Here is a 16,205-nt window from a genome sequence, read left to right on the forward strand (position 1 = left end):
GCGCAGGCGCAGTCGCTCGGCATTGTGGGGGCTGCGGTCCCAGCGCCCGCCGGGGGCTTTTCCCCTTCCCCGGCGCTTTGTGCCCCTGACGGGAGGTTGGGGCCGGAAGCGAGAAGCATGGCAGATGAGCAAGAGATTATGTGCAAACTGGAGAGCATCAAGGAGATCAGGTGGGTTCGCTTTGTACCGCGAGGCGCTCCGGGGAGCGGCTGCTGCGCGGCCGAGGGCAGCGGCAGCGCGGCCGGGCTCTGCGTGTCTCCGAGCAGGGAAGGAGCCGCCGCTGCAGGGAATCACCGCGGAATCATCCGGAGCGGGGGCGGGCGAGAGGGGGCCCGAGCCCTTTGGATCGATATTCCTGAGGCTCCCCGACGGAAATCCATTGTTTTGCCCCGGCGGCTCCCCGGCGCGGGGGCGGCGGAGGGCGGGGGCGGCCGTGCCCGTGTCGCCGCGGGTCCCCGTGCGGGAGGGGGCGGGAGCAGCCGGGAGCGGTGGGTTTGTTCTCTTGGGCGGCTTAGGCGAGCGTGGAGTCGCCTCGGCAGCAGGCTGTTCTGCTAAAAACTGCCTGATAACTGACACTCGCATCTTTTGATCACTAGCTTTGAAGAGAGAGAGCGAGTGAGTATCATTTTTGCTGTGGAATTACAGAAAAAAAAAAGTCAAAGTGCAGAATATGGGCAGAAACATTTGCAGTTAGGCGGCAGGTACTAAATGTTAGCAAAGAACCAAGAGAATGCAGAGTTACTTGCAACTGGGATTTTGTTTGAGTTTTTACTGTTCTTGATTGTCGTTGCGCTGGAATCTTCTTCAGCCTGAAGCTACAATTCTAGCTGTTTGGATCACAGTGCACATAGATTTAGTCAGTGTGTACGACACTGTAATTGCCTCCAATTCATTTGACATTTCTAAGAATCGTATGCCAAATCCTCCAGATTTTCTGGATTTCTCTATTTTGGAACTAGGGTTTAACCTGAGCTAACTGACACCGTAGAACCCTGTTGGTACAAATTCTGTGAATTTACAGTAACTGTTGAAGTATTACAAGGTTCTGTTGATTTCTTAATTCAGTATAAGAATTCACATAGCACTGAAAAGCTCAGCAAAAGAGGCGGTATTAGAATTCACTTCTCTCATTGCATCTAATCCTTTCTCAAACATGTTTAAAACGGCTCCTCCTTTTCTGTTAGTGCCATTACCTTCTTCCATCTATTTACATGTAAATTGACACCTTGCAAAAATATGTTGCAGTGACTTACTGTTGTTTCTCTATTTTTTCAATTGTTGCTGGGGTCCAGGAATAAGACTTTGCAGATGGAAAAAATAAAGGCTCGACTGAAAGCAGAATTTGAAGCTCTGGAGTCTGAGGAGAGACACCTGAAAGAATACAAACAGGAAATGGACCTGCTGCTGCAAGAGAAGATGGCCCACGTGGAGGAGCTGCGACTGATCCATGCTGATATTAATGTGGTATGCAAAGCGTGCTGCAGACAGCCTGACTAAGACACAGTTGTATACAAATCATTCCACAGATTGTGAAATTGTGCAGATCAGTGAACTATCACTGGTTCAATAATCTGGACTTTACAACACCATCCTAAGATCCTACAAAAACTGGGAAATAAATTTGTTGCAGGATTATTGGCTTTTTATCTGTGTTGGGTGGAGCATTTGGTAACGTTGGCATAGTAGGCGTTTGCATGAAGACGGTAGATAACAACTTTACCAGTGTTCGGGTATCTTAGAAACACAGAAAATTAGTTTATTCTACTCTTTTTTTTCCAATGACCCTTGAGAGTTCTCAGTAGCTTCTCACTTGCTGGCTTATCTCTAGCCTCTCTACCTGCTTTTTCTGGTGTTCAGAACGTCATATAGGTTGAAGTGCACCTTTTTTAAATCCTTGCCTGGTTTTCATCCTTCCAGTATCATAACTTGTTGTTCTACTATTGCATTGTCTCCAGTACCTTCCTACCTTCCTCTTTCTGATGCAGTCTCTTGCTCAATCGGTCAGAGAGCTGTTAAAGGAACAGTTCTTTAAAAGCATGCCTATCCTGCTGTTTCAGATGGAGAATACTATCAAGCAGTCCGAGAATGATCTCAACAAGCTCTTGGAATCTACTCGCCGCCTGCATGAGGAGTACAAACCACTGAAGGAGCATGTAGATGCTTTGCGGATGACTCTGGGATTGCAGAGGCTGCCGGATCTGTGTGAGGAGGAAGAGAAGCTGTCCCTTGAGTAAGTCTCCAAAACAAACATTATCTAGCTCTATATTTTCTGTCAATGCTACTGGTTATTTTGTCATTTTTCTTTTGTTGGTAGGTGGAAAAAAAACTTAAGCATGAAAAGCAGAAGTTAACAAAAAAAGGAATATGGGAGCACATATATTTGATAACATTCAGTCTGAATTTGTTGGAAGTTAAATTAGATTATTCCAAGCTGCAGACTTTACATAGGACATGCAAAAAATCCAGAGTGGTTGGTTCTAGATTTTTAAACTGTATGCTGCTTTTTCTAGCAAGACTTTTCCCTGAAAATAATTAATTTATCTTTATTTTGCTTGTTTAGCAAGCAGAGGTAGAAGACAGCACAAGAAAGAGTACCAACCTAGTAATCTTCTATTGTTTGTGCTACTGCTAGTCAGAATTTTACTGTTTGCTGTGTGCACGTGGCAATGGCATTTATGTAGATCATTTATATAGTCAACAACTAAGTCTACTGTAGTGGTGGAATAGATTTGGATAATAAATTATAGTTTCATTTTTAGGTATAAAATAGGCGGGGGAGGGTGACAGGATTAGCTGCTATTCAAGGAACAGTGTCCTTTGTTTAACATGTCACTTTTAAATGCAAGTGTTGTTTTAAGAAACCTGCATTCCTCTTAATGCCTAGTACAACTGGCGTCATTTTCACAGACACACAGTTACCAAGATTTCTTCAGCTTTTCATTAGAAATGCTGTTTTCCATTCCAAGCATCTTGTCACTGCAATGGATGTATTAATCAATTGCATATGGAAGTTATTAATTTTAACAGAATAAGTTATAAGAACTAAGTTTGACAGAGATGCCTCTAATGCTGTTAAGGATTAAATATATATGTTGTCTGTTTTTCATCTTATTAGATTTATATTCTGTTGTACACCAAGATACCATAGAACCTGACAATCTGGAATCCAGATGAAGTGTAGGAATGCAGAGGAAAATGCCACCTGTTCTATTTATGAACTAGGCCAAGTGGTGTCTAAATGTAGGAAATTTGACTCTCGTGGAGGAGCATGATACAGAAAAGCGATCCATTGGATGTTAACCCAAAAGATCCTTTACAAACTAATGGAATACTCCAGAAGTCGGTTATATTTTCATTTATTTTCCTTCTGTCTAGCTACTTTGAAAAGCAGAAAGCGGAGTGGCAGACAGAACCACAGGAGCCTCCCATCCCAGAGTCTTTGGCTGCAGCTGCAGCGGCTGCCCAACAGCTACAAGTGGCTAGGAAACAAGATACCAGACAGACGGCAACTTTCCGGCAACAGCCACCGCCAATGAAGGTCAGGAGATGGAATGTGCTGGATTCTTTCTTTTGCCATTGGAATGTATTATGTTTATAAATGTGATCAATATTTATAAAATGGAAAAATTATATGTTCTGATTCTGGTTTTTCCTGCAGTGGTTTAGATCAAGAGCAGGCCTAGTAGGCTTGAAGTAGTAGCCCCAGTTGTTCAAGGCTAAGGACAACCTTCCTTTTGTTTAACTCCATTATGACTTAAGTCTCCATCAGCAGAGGTGTAGGCAATTCCCACTCCTCTTGGGTCTTGTGGGAGAAAGGCATGTAGGGGAAAAAAACATGCTGAGCAAAAGAAAAACTAATAGCTGGGAGGCAATCCCAAATGGATTCATCTAAGAAGCAATGCACATATCTCATGAGCGGGAGTAATTACTGATGGTACAAATTACTGGGGAAGGTGATTATTTCCATAGTTCTTCAGATCTTCAAGTCAAGACTAACGTATGGATTAATTTAACCTAGCTGCAGGCACCTCAGTGACAGTTTGACTCAGCTCCTTGTATATTCAGTAAAAATTGCTAAGAAATTCCATAGGTATATTCATCCCACCCAAATTCCAAAGATTTATTGACTAAGGAGGCAGGCTGATGTAGGTATAACTCCGTAGTTATCTACTTGCTATCTGGAGTTAGGCCATCAAAAAGCTTTTCTAAAAGTAATACGCTTCTCTCGAATTGAAGTTAAAGGGCTTAGTATGGAGCAAAAGGCCAGAGTTCCGGATCTTCTGTTAAATATGTGGAATTCATCTCGTCACTTGCTCCTGCCTTGGATTCTGTGACAACACTGTTGTCCTTCGCTGTAACTTCTTTGACTCAGTGATCTATTACGCATGTAATCATCGTCAAAACACATGAAACGTTTAGCACAAAATAGAATTTAATGCTGGAGTCATTGATACATTCCTGCACTGTGTGTCCACTGAACTGTAGTTTGAACTCGATGAGATTTTCAGTTGGCCTGAAGCTACTGTACAATCCAGAATCCTGGTTGCGTAAAACATCACAGTGGTTTGCCTTTGAAGGCAAGAAGCCCAAGTTACTTTTTTCTGTACTGTTACTTAGAATATGGTATTCGGTAACCGCTGTGACACCACCAATTATGTGTATGTAACGTGACTGCAATGTCATATTTCAGGCATGTTTATCGTGTCACCAACAAATTCATCGGAATGCACCTATATGTCCACTCTGCAAAGCAAAGAGCCGATCTCGGAATCCCAAAAAGCCCAAGAGGAAACAGGATGAGTGAAACCCAGACCACTGAGAAGCAAACACACAACTTGTTCCAGTACTCTTCCAGTAGAACTGCAAATGTGGCCAGACTTCAGTGAAGTGCAGGCTTGAGTGTGACTGACCCGTTGTTTTCCATTTAATGCAAAGTAAGCACAATGTTCCTGTTCTGTCTTAATTTCCTTCCAGTCCTTAGGATTTGGTTTTAGGAAAGTTAAATATTACTGGTGCTACAGTTTAACATTTCAATCATTCCATCTTTTGGACTCCTAAACAAAGTAGAATTCATATGCAAGTATCCTAAATGCCAGGCTATTCCAACAGGCCAAATGTGATTACCGCAAATGCTTTTATGTTCTCTTTTTAAAAACAGATGTTACTGAAAGATTATTCTGTTTTCTCCTCATAACAGGAGACTATTTAAAGTTCTGAAATGAGAACGGTTTTTTTTCAAGCTAGTAAGACTGCATAGGTTTGGGTATCCAGTAGAGCTTTTCTTGTACAGGAAAGGTTCAGGGGCAAAAAGAAATTGGTTGTACAGGAAACCCACACATTAAGGAGACTTGAGTTTTGATTTCCTGAAGTTTGATTGTACCATTCCCTCAAACTTGACTTAAAATTTAGAAGGGGCATCATGTCGCTGACTGTGTGTGAATTTCTAAAAATTACGTAATTTGTGATATTTAACATTGTAATATGGTGTTATTTTCAGCAGTCAGAAGACTGACTTAAGTGCAAGGCTGAAATGAACTGTATTAGTGGTGCTCCTAGGCTCTATGGCCAAGCAGCTCTCTGTGGTTCTTTAGAAAACATGCGTGAAATATCCCAAATCTCTATGTGCACAGACTGCAACATTAGCCATTCCGCACATCATCTATTCCTGGCTTCTACAGGCAGAGTCTCCTTTGGCGGATATATTCTCCATTGGAGAACAGGGAAGTTCAGTAATGTACACCAGGAACAGTGTCAGCTAGAAGTGATGTATTTCACCAGAACTGCCTGGCTTCGGTTTCATTGTCCCACCTCAACCAAATCTTCCTATTTTTGTATGTTTTAATAGGTAATTTTCAAGTAAGCTTTATTTTAGCCCTACTTTTTTCATGCTCTTTATGCGTACCAAAAGAACCATTACTAAAGGATGGCTTAGACCACTCCCTGAATGTGTATCTTCCTTTTGTTTCACCTCATGCAACACCGGTTTTTCCAGGATGGCAGTGGCCCAGCTACAGAGCCACGACTTAAAACTTGCTCATTTCCAATTTCCATTTTGTCACTGCCTTTTTCTAAGTTGATTTGAAGTATTAAATATTCTTTTCACTAGCTTCAGCAGGCAGGGACTGTCTATTTACCTTCTTCTCTCATTAGCCCAGGTTTTCTTCTGCTGTTAATGCTGGAGTGGTTACATTGAGAACTTTGCTTGTTCAATAGGAAGAGCAAGGAAGTTCCAAGTCTCTGGTCAGAACTTTGTCAAATGGTGAGGACTGTATGAATCCACACAAACCAATTTTACTGGCCAAATCACATACTTTGCCATGAATCTCCCAACTCTGCCGTAAAGTACATAAGTATTTTATATGAGTATTTTATAGTCCTATAATTCATGCCGAGTTCAGTTTGTATTCTCCCATTTTAATGTTTCATAGCCAAAAAAGCTATCTGTCAATAACAGAGACAGTATGTGGACCACTTGCCACTGTGAAGAGCAGATTCTGCTGGCTGAATTACCGGGCTTCAAGATCTCTGAGATGGTAATAATGGAGGACAGTCTGACCCCATGCTCCAAATGTAGTATGCACTAACTCTGTTGTTATGCATGGATTCTAATTGTAACGTTCAGAGCAGCCATGGGCTGTGTGCCTTGTTCAGAGCTATTCCTATTGAGCCTAAGGGAAAATGCACACAGAGCTAAAGGACAGTATAGGGACTCCTCCGGTATGCATGCATGAGAGCAGCATACTTCAATGACAGTTGTACATAAATTTAAGAAGCGGTGACAATGGAGAATAGGCAAATGGTCCGCAATGAAGTAGTGCAAATAGAAAGATAGATTTATAGAAACTTTGACTTACAGTTCTGAAATAAACAGGGTTGGTCATAACTGCTCTCGCTTCACTGTTACTGTGCCAGGTTCTTTCTTTCTTGGGATGTTTCTAAAGCTCTGAACTGAAGTATGCTTAAGGGTGCCCTGTTTACTAATTTATTGTGGCATTTCTGTAATTTTACTTTTTTTAAACTAGTCTCTTGTGCGCTTATGTTTAACAGGGTTTGTTTTTTTTAAATAAGAAGAAATGTGGATATGACATACAGTGTTTGTCATATGTACTGTTTTGTCATATGTTATGTACTAGCGTTTACAAACCTGTTTTCACATCTTTTATGAAGTTCTGCCATATGAATAGCGTGAGAATGAGTCTGACTGTCAGCAGTGTGCCCTGGAAACCCAAAAGTGCTGGCCATGTCCTGGGGTGTGTCAAGCACATCATCGCAAGCCAGTCGAGGGAGTGGATTGACCCACTCCGTGCTGCACTGGTGCAGCCCCGTTGCAAGTCTTGTGGGCAGTTCTGGGTGCCACATGAAACTATGTGAACGTGTCCAGAGGAGGGCAGCCAATACGGTGAAAGTCTTCAAAAGCAAGACGTGCACACAGCGGCTGAGGTCACTGGGCTGGTTCAGCTTGGAGAGGAGGGAAGGCTGAGGGGTGACCTCAGCACAGGCCGTACCTTCCTCAAGGGGAGATGTGGAGGGAGAGGTGCTGATCTCCTCTCTCTGGTGATCAGTGGTAGGGCACAAGGAGATGGAATGGAGCTGCATCAGGGGAAATGCAGGTTCAACATTCAGAAGAAGTTCTTCCTTGAGAGGGTGGTCGGTCACTGGAGCAGGCTCCCCAGGGACTTGGTCACAGCACCAAGCCTGTCAAGTTCAAGGAGCGCCTGGACAATGCTCTTAGTCATACGATTCAATGTTGAGTAGTCCTGTGAGGAGCAGGGAGCTGGACTCAGATGATCCTTATGGACCCCTCCCAACTCCATATTCTATGATTCTATTGTAAGGAGACAAAATTTGGATTTATGCGTTAAGGGATCCTGGGGTGGGTGGAAGCGGGGAAGCAGTATCTTTCATAGGGAACCAGCATTCTCCTTTTCTCTCACAGATTAATTAAGGAAGCGTAACTGAGGAGCTCTTCTCATGACAGACCTGGGCCCTTTTATCCCAGGCACCCTTCTCAAGAGACTAGAGGGATAATGAAGTATTCATTCCTTGATTTTTAGTCGGAGGAGGAAGCTGTCTGAAGTACAGCTCTTACCACAAGTCTTACCACAAGTTGCTCCGTGCAACAGTGACTTCTTCCTTTGTTCTGAGGTTCTTTGAGGATACTTTTTCACTTGGCTTAAATTCATTTTTATGTGGGTTAAATTCTCCTAATAGCCACAAAGAGACCCTTCTCAAAGCTTACAAGACTTTAGTATTACTAAATTCTAGTTTAACCCTGCAATTGTCATCCGTTCTTAAATGGTTATGCAAGTGACAACAAAATTGCTGGATTCTCTTTTGTTATCATTGGCTTCCAGGGCCTTTTCCTGGTTTCTCACTTGCCTCAAAGGATAGTTTTGTTGTTTGGCAACCAAGTGGCAAAAAAAAAAAAAGGCAAACTTACCCTCCTACCTCCACCTAAGCTCATGCTAAAAGGATGTGAACACTCCACTGTGTCCCATGGCTTTACTGTAGCAGTATCCGTACCCAGGTTGGGGCAGATCTCGTTTGAACTTGAGTGCCAAGGACCCCATTAACTGCAGAGAAAACGTAAGCCAAGTTTTAATACTTGCACTTCCTGAAATCAGCTTTGGCTTTGTGAGCAGGATGCTGACTGACTGAATCTACCACTGGCTTCAAGATATTAAGATTTTACTAGCACTTTAAATAAATGAAAGTGCTTCCCTTTATTTTAGAGCTTTCTGGTTCCTCCAATATAGATTTTCATTTGGGCATTTAGGCATTTCAGCAGTATCTGTTTTTTCATTGGCTTCTGTGTTTTAGATAATTTACTCCTGTGCCCAGCAAAAGTAACAGTGTGCTACCTGTTTAATTGGTCTGTACAGTCCTTTTTAATAAACGTTTGTTTCATGTCATTCATTCTTCCTGCAGTGTTTTCACATCTGCTATTTGCTTACGCTACTGAGAGGCGGCCATATGGCGAAAGGTAAAATCCAGCCCCCTAATTTTACGGGATGCTCTGAGCTACAATTCTGTTATGCCTTTGTAGAAACTTTATGGAGATAAATACGGGGGAAAAAATACCTGTTCAAATGAACGTTAGGAAATAGAAAGGAAAAGAAGATAATGAGACAGGTTTTAACACGGTCAAACTTCTAGGTCACATTTCTGAAACACAGACCTCTGTGTGCTTAAGTTCCAAGATCGCTGCACCTAACGAAGAGTCTCTGAAACGCTAATTCCCCAAACCAGGTACTTGGGAAACAAACCCGTCCTCTGCTGCGGCTGCTGAGGCCGCCCGGTTTGCACCTGCGGGGGTCCCGGCACCAACCTCAAACGGGCCCAGAAGGGAGCGGCGGCGCCCGTCGGGCCGGGCCCGGGGGTGCAGGGCGCAGCGGGGGTGGCCCGGGAGGCGGAGGACGGGCTGGGAGGAGGGGGGGGGGCTGCGGGGCGGGGGCGCCGCCGCTGCCCCTGAGCGCGGTCGCTCCCCTCAATGGGACGAAGCGGTCACTCGGAGAGCAGCGGCCAATCAGCGGCGGCAGCGCGGCCGGGGGCGGGACTGCAGCGAGCGCCCCCGTTGGCCGGGATCCCTGCGCTCGGGAGTGAACTGGGGGGGGACTCAGTGCTGCCGCACCGTGGCCGCGGAGCGGTACTGCAGCCCGGGGGCGGCGTGGTGTACTCAGTGCTGCCGTGCCGTGGCCGCAGGGCGGTACTGCAGCCCGGGGCAGGGACGGGATGGTCGCAGAAGGGTGGGCGAGCCGGGCTGGGCGGAGAGCGGGCGGGTCATTTCGAAGAGCGGCTCGGGTCCGCTCGGCTTTTATCGGCTCCGCGCGGCCGACGGGATGCAGGCTGGGGCTAGGAGAGAGACAACGTCCCGCGTCCCCCTCCGAAGCTCCCCCGTCCCTGCCCGGGGTGCCCGAGTTCCTTCGGCTCGGCTCCGCACGGCTCGCTTAGGCCGCGTTGGGTTCTGCTTGGCTCGGCTCCGTTCGGGTTGGCTCGGTGCCGGCAGACTGCTGTTGAAACAGGCCCCCCGGGGAGCGCGGCCATTGACTGAGCGGCGCGGCGCTCAAAGCGCGACAGCCAATCAGCGCCGGCAGATTGCCCTGTTGGGGGGGGGGGGGGGGGGCAGGGGAGGAGAAGGGGCCGAGCGCCACGCATGCGCAGTAGGTAACAAGCCTGCCACCATGCTGAACGCCACGCATGCGCAGTGACTAAAATGGGCGCCGCCATGTTGTGGATTACGCATGCGCAGTGAGTCAGACAGGGAGCCGCCATGCTGTACGTAGCGCATGCGCAGTGACTAAAAAGGGCGCCGCCATGTTCCATAGAACGCATGCGCAGTGGCTCTAATGGGCGCCGCCATGTTGTAGATTACGCCTGCGCAGTGAGTCATACAGGGCGCCGCCATGCTTTACGTCACGCATGCGCAGTGACTAAAAAGGGCGCCGCCATGTTCCATGGGACGCATGCGCAGAGACTCCTAAAGACGCCGCCATGTTGCAGGTCACGCATGCGCAGTGAGTCAGAAAGGGCGCCGCCATGCTGTACATCACGCATGCGCAGAGACTAAAAAGGGCACCGCCATGTTGAAAATGACGCATGCGCACTAACTCCACCTAGGTGCGGCCATGTTCCACAGCACGCATGCGCACTGACTCCGCTTGGGCGCCGCCATCCTGCACGTGACGCATGCGCAGTGGCTCCAAAAAGGGCGCGACCATGTTGACCATAACGCATGCGCAGTGGCTTCATTTACGTCGCCGCCATGCTGTACGGCACGCATGCGCACTGGCTCCTCGGTTCAGCCGGCTGGGGCTGGGAGAGGGCTATCGCACCGCGTCCCCCCCGTCCTCCCCGAGCCCCATGTGCCTCTGCCCTGGGTGCCCGCGTCCTCTGTGTCCACTGGCAGCCCCGTGTGTCCCGGCTCGCTTCGGCTCGGCTCGCGGGGTTCGGCTCGGGTGAGTCAGAGGCGCCCGGAAAGGCGCGGCTCTAAGGCGGTGGGGGGAGCGGCTGGGAACGGCGCGGGGGAGCGCTCTGTGGCCGGCGGCGCCGCTCCGGGCTCGCTCTCCGGGGCCGGCTCGGGCTCAGGGGCGGTCGTGGCCTTCGGAGCTGCGTCTGCGCTCGGCGTGCGGCCCCGCGGGGGAGATCCCCGCTCGGGAGGGGGAGGAGGGAGGGGGGGAAGGGAAGGAGGGGAGAGAGGGGGAAAGCAGGGGGGGAGTATGGGGCAAAATGGGAGGAGAAGGGGGGAAAGAAGGAGGTGGGGAGGAGGGGAAGGAGCGGAAAGGGAGGTTTGGAAAGCGCTTTTGTGTTGTCGGTCTAGAGAGAGCGGGGCGGGGGTGTCGCTTTTTTGGGGTGTCGTGCGTGGTGGCGAGAGCTGCAGGGGCAGGGGGAGTTCATTTCAACCACGGTTACTTGGAGTAGTTTGCCGTAACAGCTCGTTCCTTTTTTGCTTTGATACCGTTGAGCTCGATTATGGGGAGGATGGGACTGAGTGCCCGTGGGTTAAAATCAGGGGAGCCTCCAAGAAGGCTGATATTGTGAGGGGAGTCTGTTACAGACCAGCCAGCCAAGAAGAAGCAGCAGCTGATGGGCTCTTCTGTAAACAACTGGAGATAGTCTCAAGATCGCTACCTCTTGTCCTCGTGGGCGACTTCAATCTTCTGGATATCTGCTGGAAGTACAATACAGCAGAAAGGAAGTAATCTAGGAGGTTCCTGGAGTGCGTGGAAGACGATTTCCTCACACAACTGGTGAGTGAACCAACAAGGGAAGGTGCCCTCCTGGACCTGCTGTTCGTAAACAGAGAGGGCCTTGTAGGGGATGTGGTGGTAGGAGGACGCCTGGGACAAAGCGATCACGAGATGATAAGTATTTCTGTTCTAGGTGAAGAGGGGGATTAGCAGAACAGTCACATTAAACTTCCAGAGGGCAGACTTTGGACTGTTCAGAAGGCTGATTGGCAAAGTCCTGTGGGAGACAGTCCTTAAGGGCATGAGAGCCCACAAGGGCTGGGAGCTCTTCAACAAGGAAATCCTAGCAGCTCAGCAGGAAGCCATCACCATGCTCCGGAAAAGGAGCTGGCAGGGGAGAAAAACAGCTTGGTTGAGTAGGGAGATCTTGAGAGACATCAAAAAGAAGAGGAAGGTCTGTGAGCTTTGGAAGAGAGGACAGGCCTCTTGGGTGAACAACAGGGAAGAAGTGAGATCATGCAGAGAAAAAATGAGGAGGGCTGAGGCCCAACTAGAAATCAAATTGGCTAAGTATGTGAAAGATAATAAAAAATCTTTCTATAAATACATTAACAATAAAAGGAGAACTAAGGAGAATATTCAGTCCTTATTGGATGCAGAAGGAACTACAGTGACAGGGGATGAGCGTAAGGCTGAGGTACTTAATGCCTTCTTTGCCTCAGTCTTTAATAGTAAGGAAGGTTGTTCCCTCTGTGTACAAACCCAGGAGTTAGAGGAGCAGAATGAGGCTCCCATGATCCAAGAGGAGGTGGTAAGAGCCTTGCTTGCCCGACTAGACACCCACAGGTCTATGGGGCTGGATGGGATCCACCCAAGAGTATTGAAGGAGCTGGCGCATGTGCTGGCCAAACCCCTTTCCATCATCTTCCAGCAGTGCTGGAAGACTGGGGCAGTTCCACTGGACTGGAGGCTGGCTGATGTTATGCCCATCTACAAGCAGGGTCGCAGGAAGGATCCAGGGAACTACAGGCCTGTGAGTCTGACCTCAGTGCTGGGGAAAGTCATGGAGCAGGTGATCTTGAGTGCTATCATGAAGCACATGCAAGAGAACCAGATGATCAGGCCCAGTCAACATGGGTTCACAGAAGGCAGGTCTTGCCAAAGAAACCTGATCGCCTTCTATGACAAAGTGACCCGTGTACTGGATGAGGGAAAGGCTGTGGATGTTGCCTTTTTGTACTTCAGTAAAGCCTTTGACACAGTTTCTCACAGCATTCTGTTTCGGAAACTGTCAGCCTCTGTCCTGGACAGATGCACACACTCCTTGGTGGAAAACTGGTTAGACGGCTGGGCCCAGAGGGTGGTGGTAAATGGAGTTAACTCCAGCTGGAGGCCAGTGACAAGTGGGGTTCCCCAAGGCTCAGTGTTGGGTCCAGTCCTGTTCAATGTCTTTATCAATGACATGGATGAAGGCATCGAGCGCACCCTTAGCAAGTTTGTGGATGACACTAAGCTGGGTGGAAGCGTCGATCTGCTGGAGGGTAGGGAGGCTCCAAAGGGATCTGAAGGGGCTGGATCCATGGGCTGAGACCAATGGGATGAGGTTTAACAAGGCAAAATGCTGAGTCCTGCACTTGGGGCACAACAACCCCGTGCAGCTACAGACTAGGAGAAGTCTGGCTGGAAAGCTGCCCGGAGGAGAAGGACCTGGGGGTGTTGGTTCACAGTGACTGAACATGAGCCAGCAGTGTGCCCAGGTGGCCAAGAAGGCCGATGGTATCTTGGCTTGGATCAGAAATGGCGTGGCAAACAGGTTCCTGGGAGGTTATTCTCCCTCTGTACTCGGCACTGGTGAGACCGCACCTCGAATACTGTATTTGGTTCTGGGCCCCTCACCGCAAGAAGGATGTTGAGGCTCTGGAGCGAGTTTTTTTTTTTACGGAAAGGGTCATTGGGCAGTGGCAGAGGCTGCCCAGGGAGGTGGTTGAGTCACCTTCCCTGGAGGTGTTTAAAGAATAGGTGGATGAGGTACTGAGGGGCATTGTTTAGTGAATGGTAGGAATGGTTGGATTCGATGATCCTGGGGGTCTTTTACAACCTAGTGATTCTGTGATTCTGTCTCTCTTTCCTGACAGCCCAAAAAGCCAGTCTGGAGAATGTCCTTCCTGCAGAAAACCTGGCAAAAGTCTCACAGAACAGCCCCGCTTTTTCAAAGCCAGATATTCTTCCGTCTTCCGTCTCGTCATGAGGAGTAATGGTGATTTTGTCATGCTTCTTGCTGCCTTCTTAGTGTCTGTCCTCTACTTTAAGTGTGCCTGAACCAGTGCCTCAGGAGGTTGTCGGGTGGGAAAGAGCGGCTGCTAAAATATTTCTCCTGTTAGCTCAAAGGCTAAGGTATCCCCTGGCGCTGAGCTCGGGTCCAGGAGATGGAAGCACAGCTTTTCAGAGGCTGCTGTACCCAGGTGAACCACAGTACGCCTGCCTCCCTCAAGGAAAGCCTCTGTTCTGAAAACTCGGTCGCTTTTCTTCTCTTTGAGCGCCTCGGAGTGGCAGGAAGAGCTAGAGGAGCGTGGTGGGCTCAGGCCCGTCTGGCACAGTTCAGAGCTCGCCGGGTGCTGGGGCGTTGCGTGTGGTGGCAAGAGCGGCGGGGGGTGGGGGTTCATTTAAAGCACGGTTACTTGGAGTACTTTGCCGTAACAACTCCTTCCTTTTGCTCTGTCCACAGAGACAATATAACAGAAATGTTTGTGACGAGAGAGCCCATGCGGGATCCTGACCCCTTTACAGGGAGAGGGGGAGAAGTGATGTGGTGGTGCCCTCCAGGCCAGCAGCGTTTGGGTACGTGGCTTTCTTGGGACTTGTCTTTGCTAATCACCATCAATCGAGTTGACTGTGCGAGCCAGAGCATTCTCTGCGTCGAGTTAGTGCGTGACGGCATCACGTTTAAGTCCGTGCCAGATCGAGACGACAGTACTAGGGTGCGATGTGCTTTGCCAGCCGAACGTGTGCAAAGGGAAGCATTGCTTTCAATGTGGGGAACAAAATTGTTCCTCGTGCAGGCAACAAAAAGGGAGCTGCAAAGTAACCCCAAGAGGGATTGTGTGAGAGCGTACTAAAGGGGCCAGTGTTGCTGTTGAGCTGCCTTCAGACTGTCTTTTCAAGTTTCCTTGTTGCACACTGACTCCTCGTTAACTTTACAGCTGCTCTGAAAAAAACTCCCAAACCCAGCGAGCAAAACCACCCCCGCAAACGACAGAGGCAGCTCTGCCGAGATGGCTGAATTTCCGAGCTGTACAAGCGTGGTCGTGGGAGCGGAACAATCTCTGTAAAATTCAAAACCTCGAAGCGTGCCTCGCATCTTCCTGGTGGCTCACTCCTGTGCCGGAGGCAGCGAGTGCACTTACAGACAGGCGCCTGCCTGCCTTCTTTGCACTGATGATCCCCCCTGGCTGCCAGTTTCACCCTCGTCAAAACTGCAAGTGTTTGCTTGCTTTTGGCTTTGATTGCTGTTTTCACAGGTTCACGAGGCAAACCCAGTGCGCGAATGAATACCGCAGCATAGGAGTGAAGCCCAGCGACCGGCCACTGACTGTGCCAAAGTCTCCCGACGTCTCAGGTAGATGCCGGTGCGGATGGGCGTGCGCGTGATCGTAGGAGGGAGGTCTTGTTGCTCTCCACTCTCTTGTGGAGAAGTGTGCGGAGCGGTTGCTTTTGTGTGGCTGCTCGGTCTCGATCCTGCGCTCGATTCCGTTCTTGTTATGCTTGACGTGCTCCGTCTGAGGCACAGCTCATGGGCAGTGCCGTGCGGTCTCCGTGGCCTCACTTCGCATCCAGGCATCTTGTCCTCTGGAGGCCAAACCAGGCTTTCTTCCTTCCTACAAATATCGCGTGCCTGAACTAAACCAAAATTCCTCACCCGATCGCTGCCCCTCTCTGCCGGGCTGAGCCCCTTTTCTGCAGAGGCTTTGGTGACAGGCGCTTGCTGAACGGGTGCCGGCGCGTGTGTCTGGAAGAGCTGCCTCGCCGTCGCACCTCTCGCCTCCGCACGCGTGTTTCTCAGGCCTGTAGTCTGGGCTAAGCTCGAGTTGCGTGCAGTGACGTGGTTTCTGCCAGCTGGCACATTGCAGGTCTGACCCCGGCAAGAGAAGAGGTGTGCCGGGGGGGAGCCTTCTGTGCCTCAGGAGGAGGATAAATAGCAGGGTGCCCGGGCTGCTTTTCTACGTTGGGCTGTCAGGCGGGTGTGATTTAGAACATCTTAGCGTAACAAGTTTACACTGGGTAAGACTCGGTTTGGTTTCGTTTCTCTTTTTGACCAAGTACGTCTAACAGAATAACTATTAAAACAAATTGGTTTCTCTCTGGATTTTTCCAAAACTTGGTCCGGTGACATTGCTTTCTGTCTGGCAAGTCCTCATGTTCCTTGCGGTTTCCTTTCAGGGCAGATGAGTGAAACCTTTGGCCGTTCTTTTGAAGGAGATTCTCTTCTCTGCTTGCTTTGGGGTTGGGCTGTAGAGCGTG

The 16,205-nt window shown here is 48.8% G+C and overlaps 1 protein-coding gene across 1 annotated transcript; it reads left to right on the forward strand.

Moving 5' to 3' along the window:
- Nucleotides 1–8,912, forward strand: ZC4H2 (zinc finger C4H2-type containing). The gene is made up of 5 exons (XM_069867423.1): nucleotides 1–170; nucleotides 1,293–1,464; nucleotides 2,058–2,230; nucleotides 3,376–3,538; nucleotides 4,691–8,912. The coding sequence occupies exons 1-5, from the start codon at nucleotides 118–120 to the stop codon at nucleotides 4,802–4,804; spliced, it is 675 nt and encodes a 224-aa protein (XP_069723524.1). The 5' UTR covers nucleotides 1–117; the 3' UTR covers nucleotides 4,805–8,912.
- The last annotated feature ends 7,293 nt before the right edge of the window (nucleotides 8,913–16,205 follow it).

Source organism: Phaenicophaeus curvirostris, chromosome 13 (assembly GCF_032191515.1).
Source record: "Phaenicophaeus curvirostris isolate KB17595 chromosome 13, BPBGC_Pcur_1.0, whole genome shotgun sequence".
Lineage (NCBI taxonomy): Eukaryota > Metazoa > Chordata > Aves > Cuculiformes > Cuculidae > Phaenicophaeus > Phaenicophaeus curvirostris.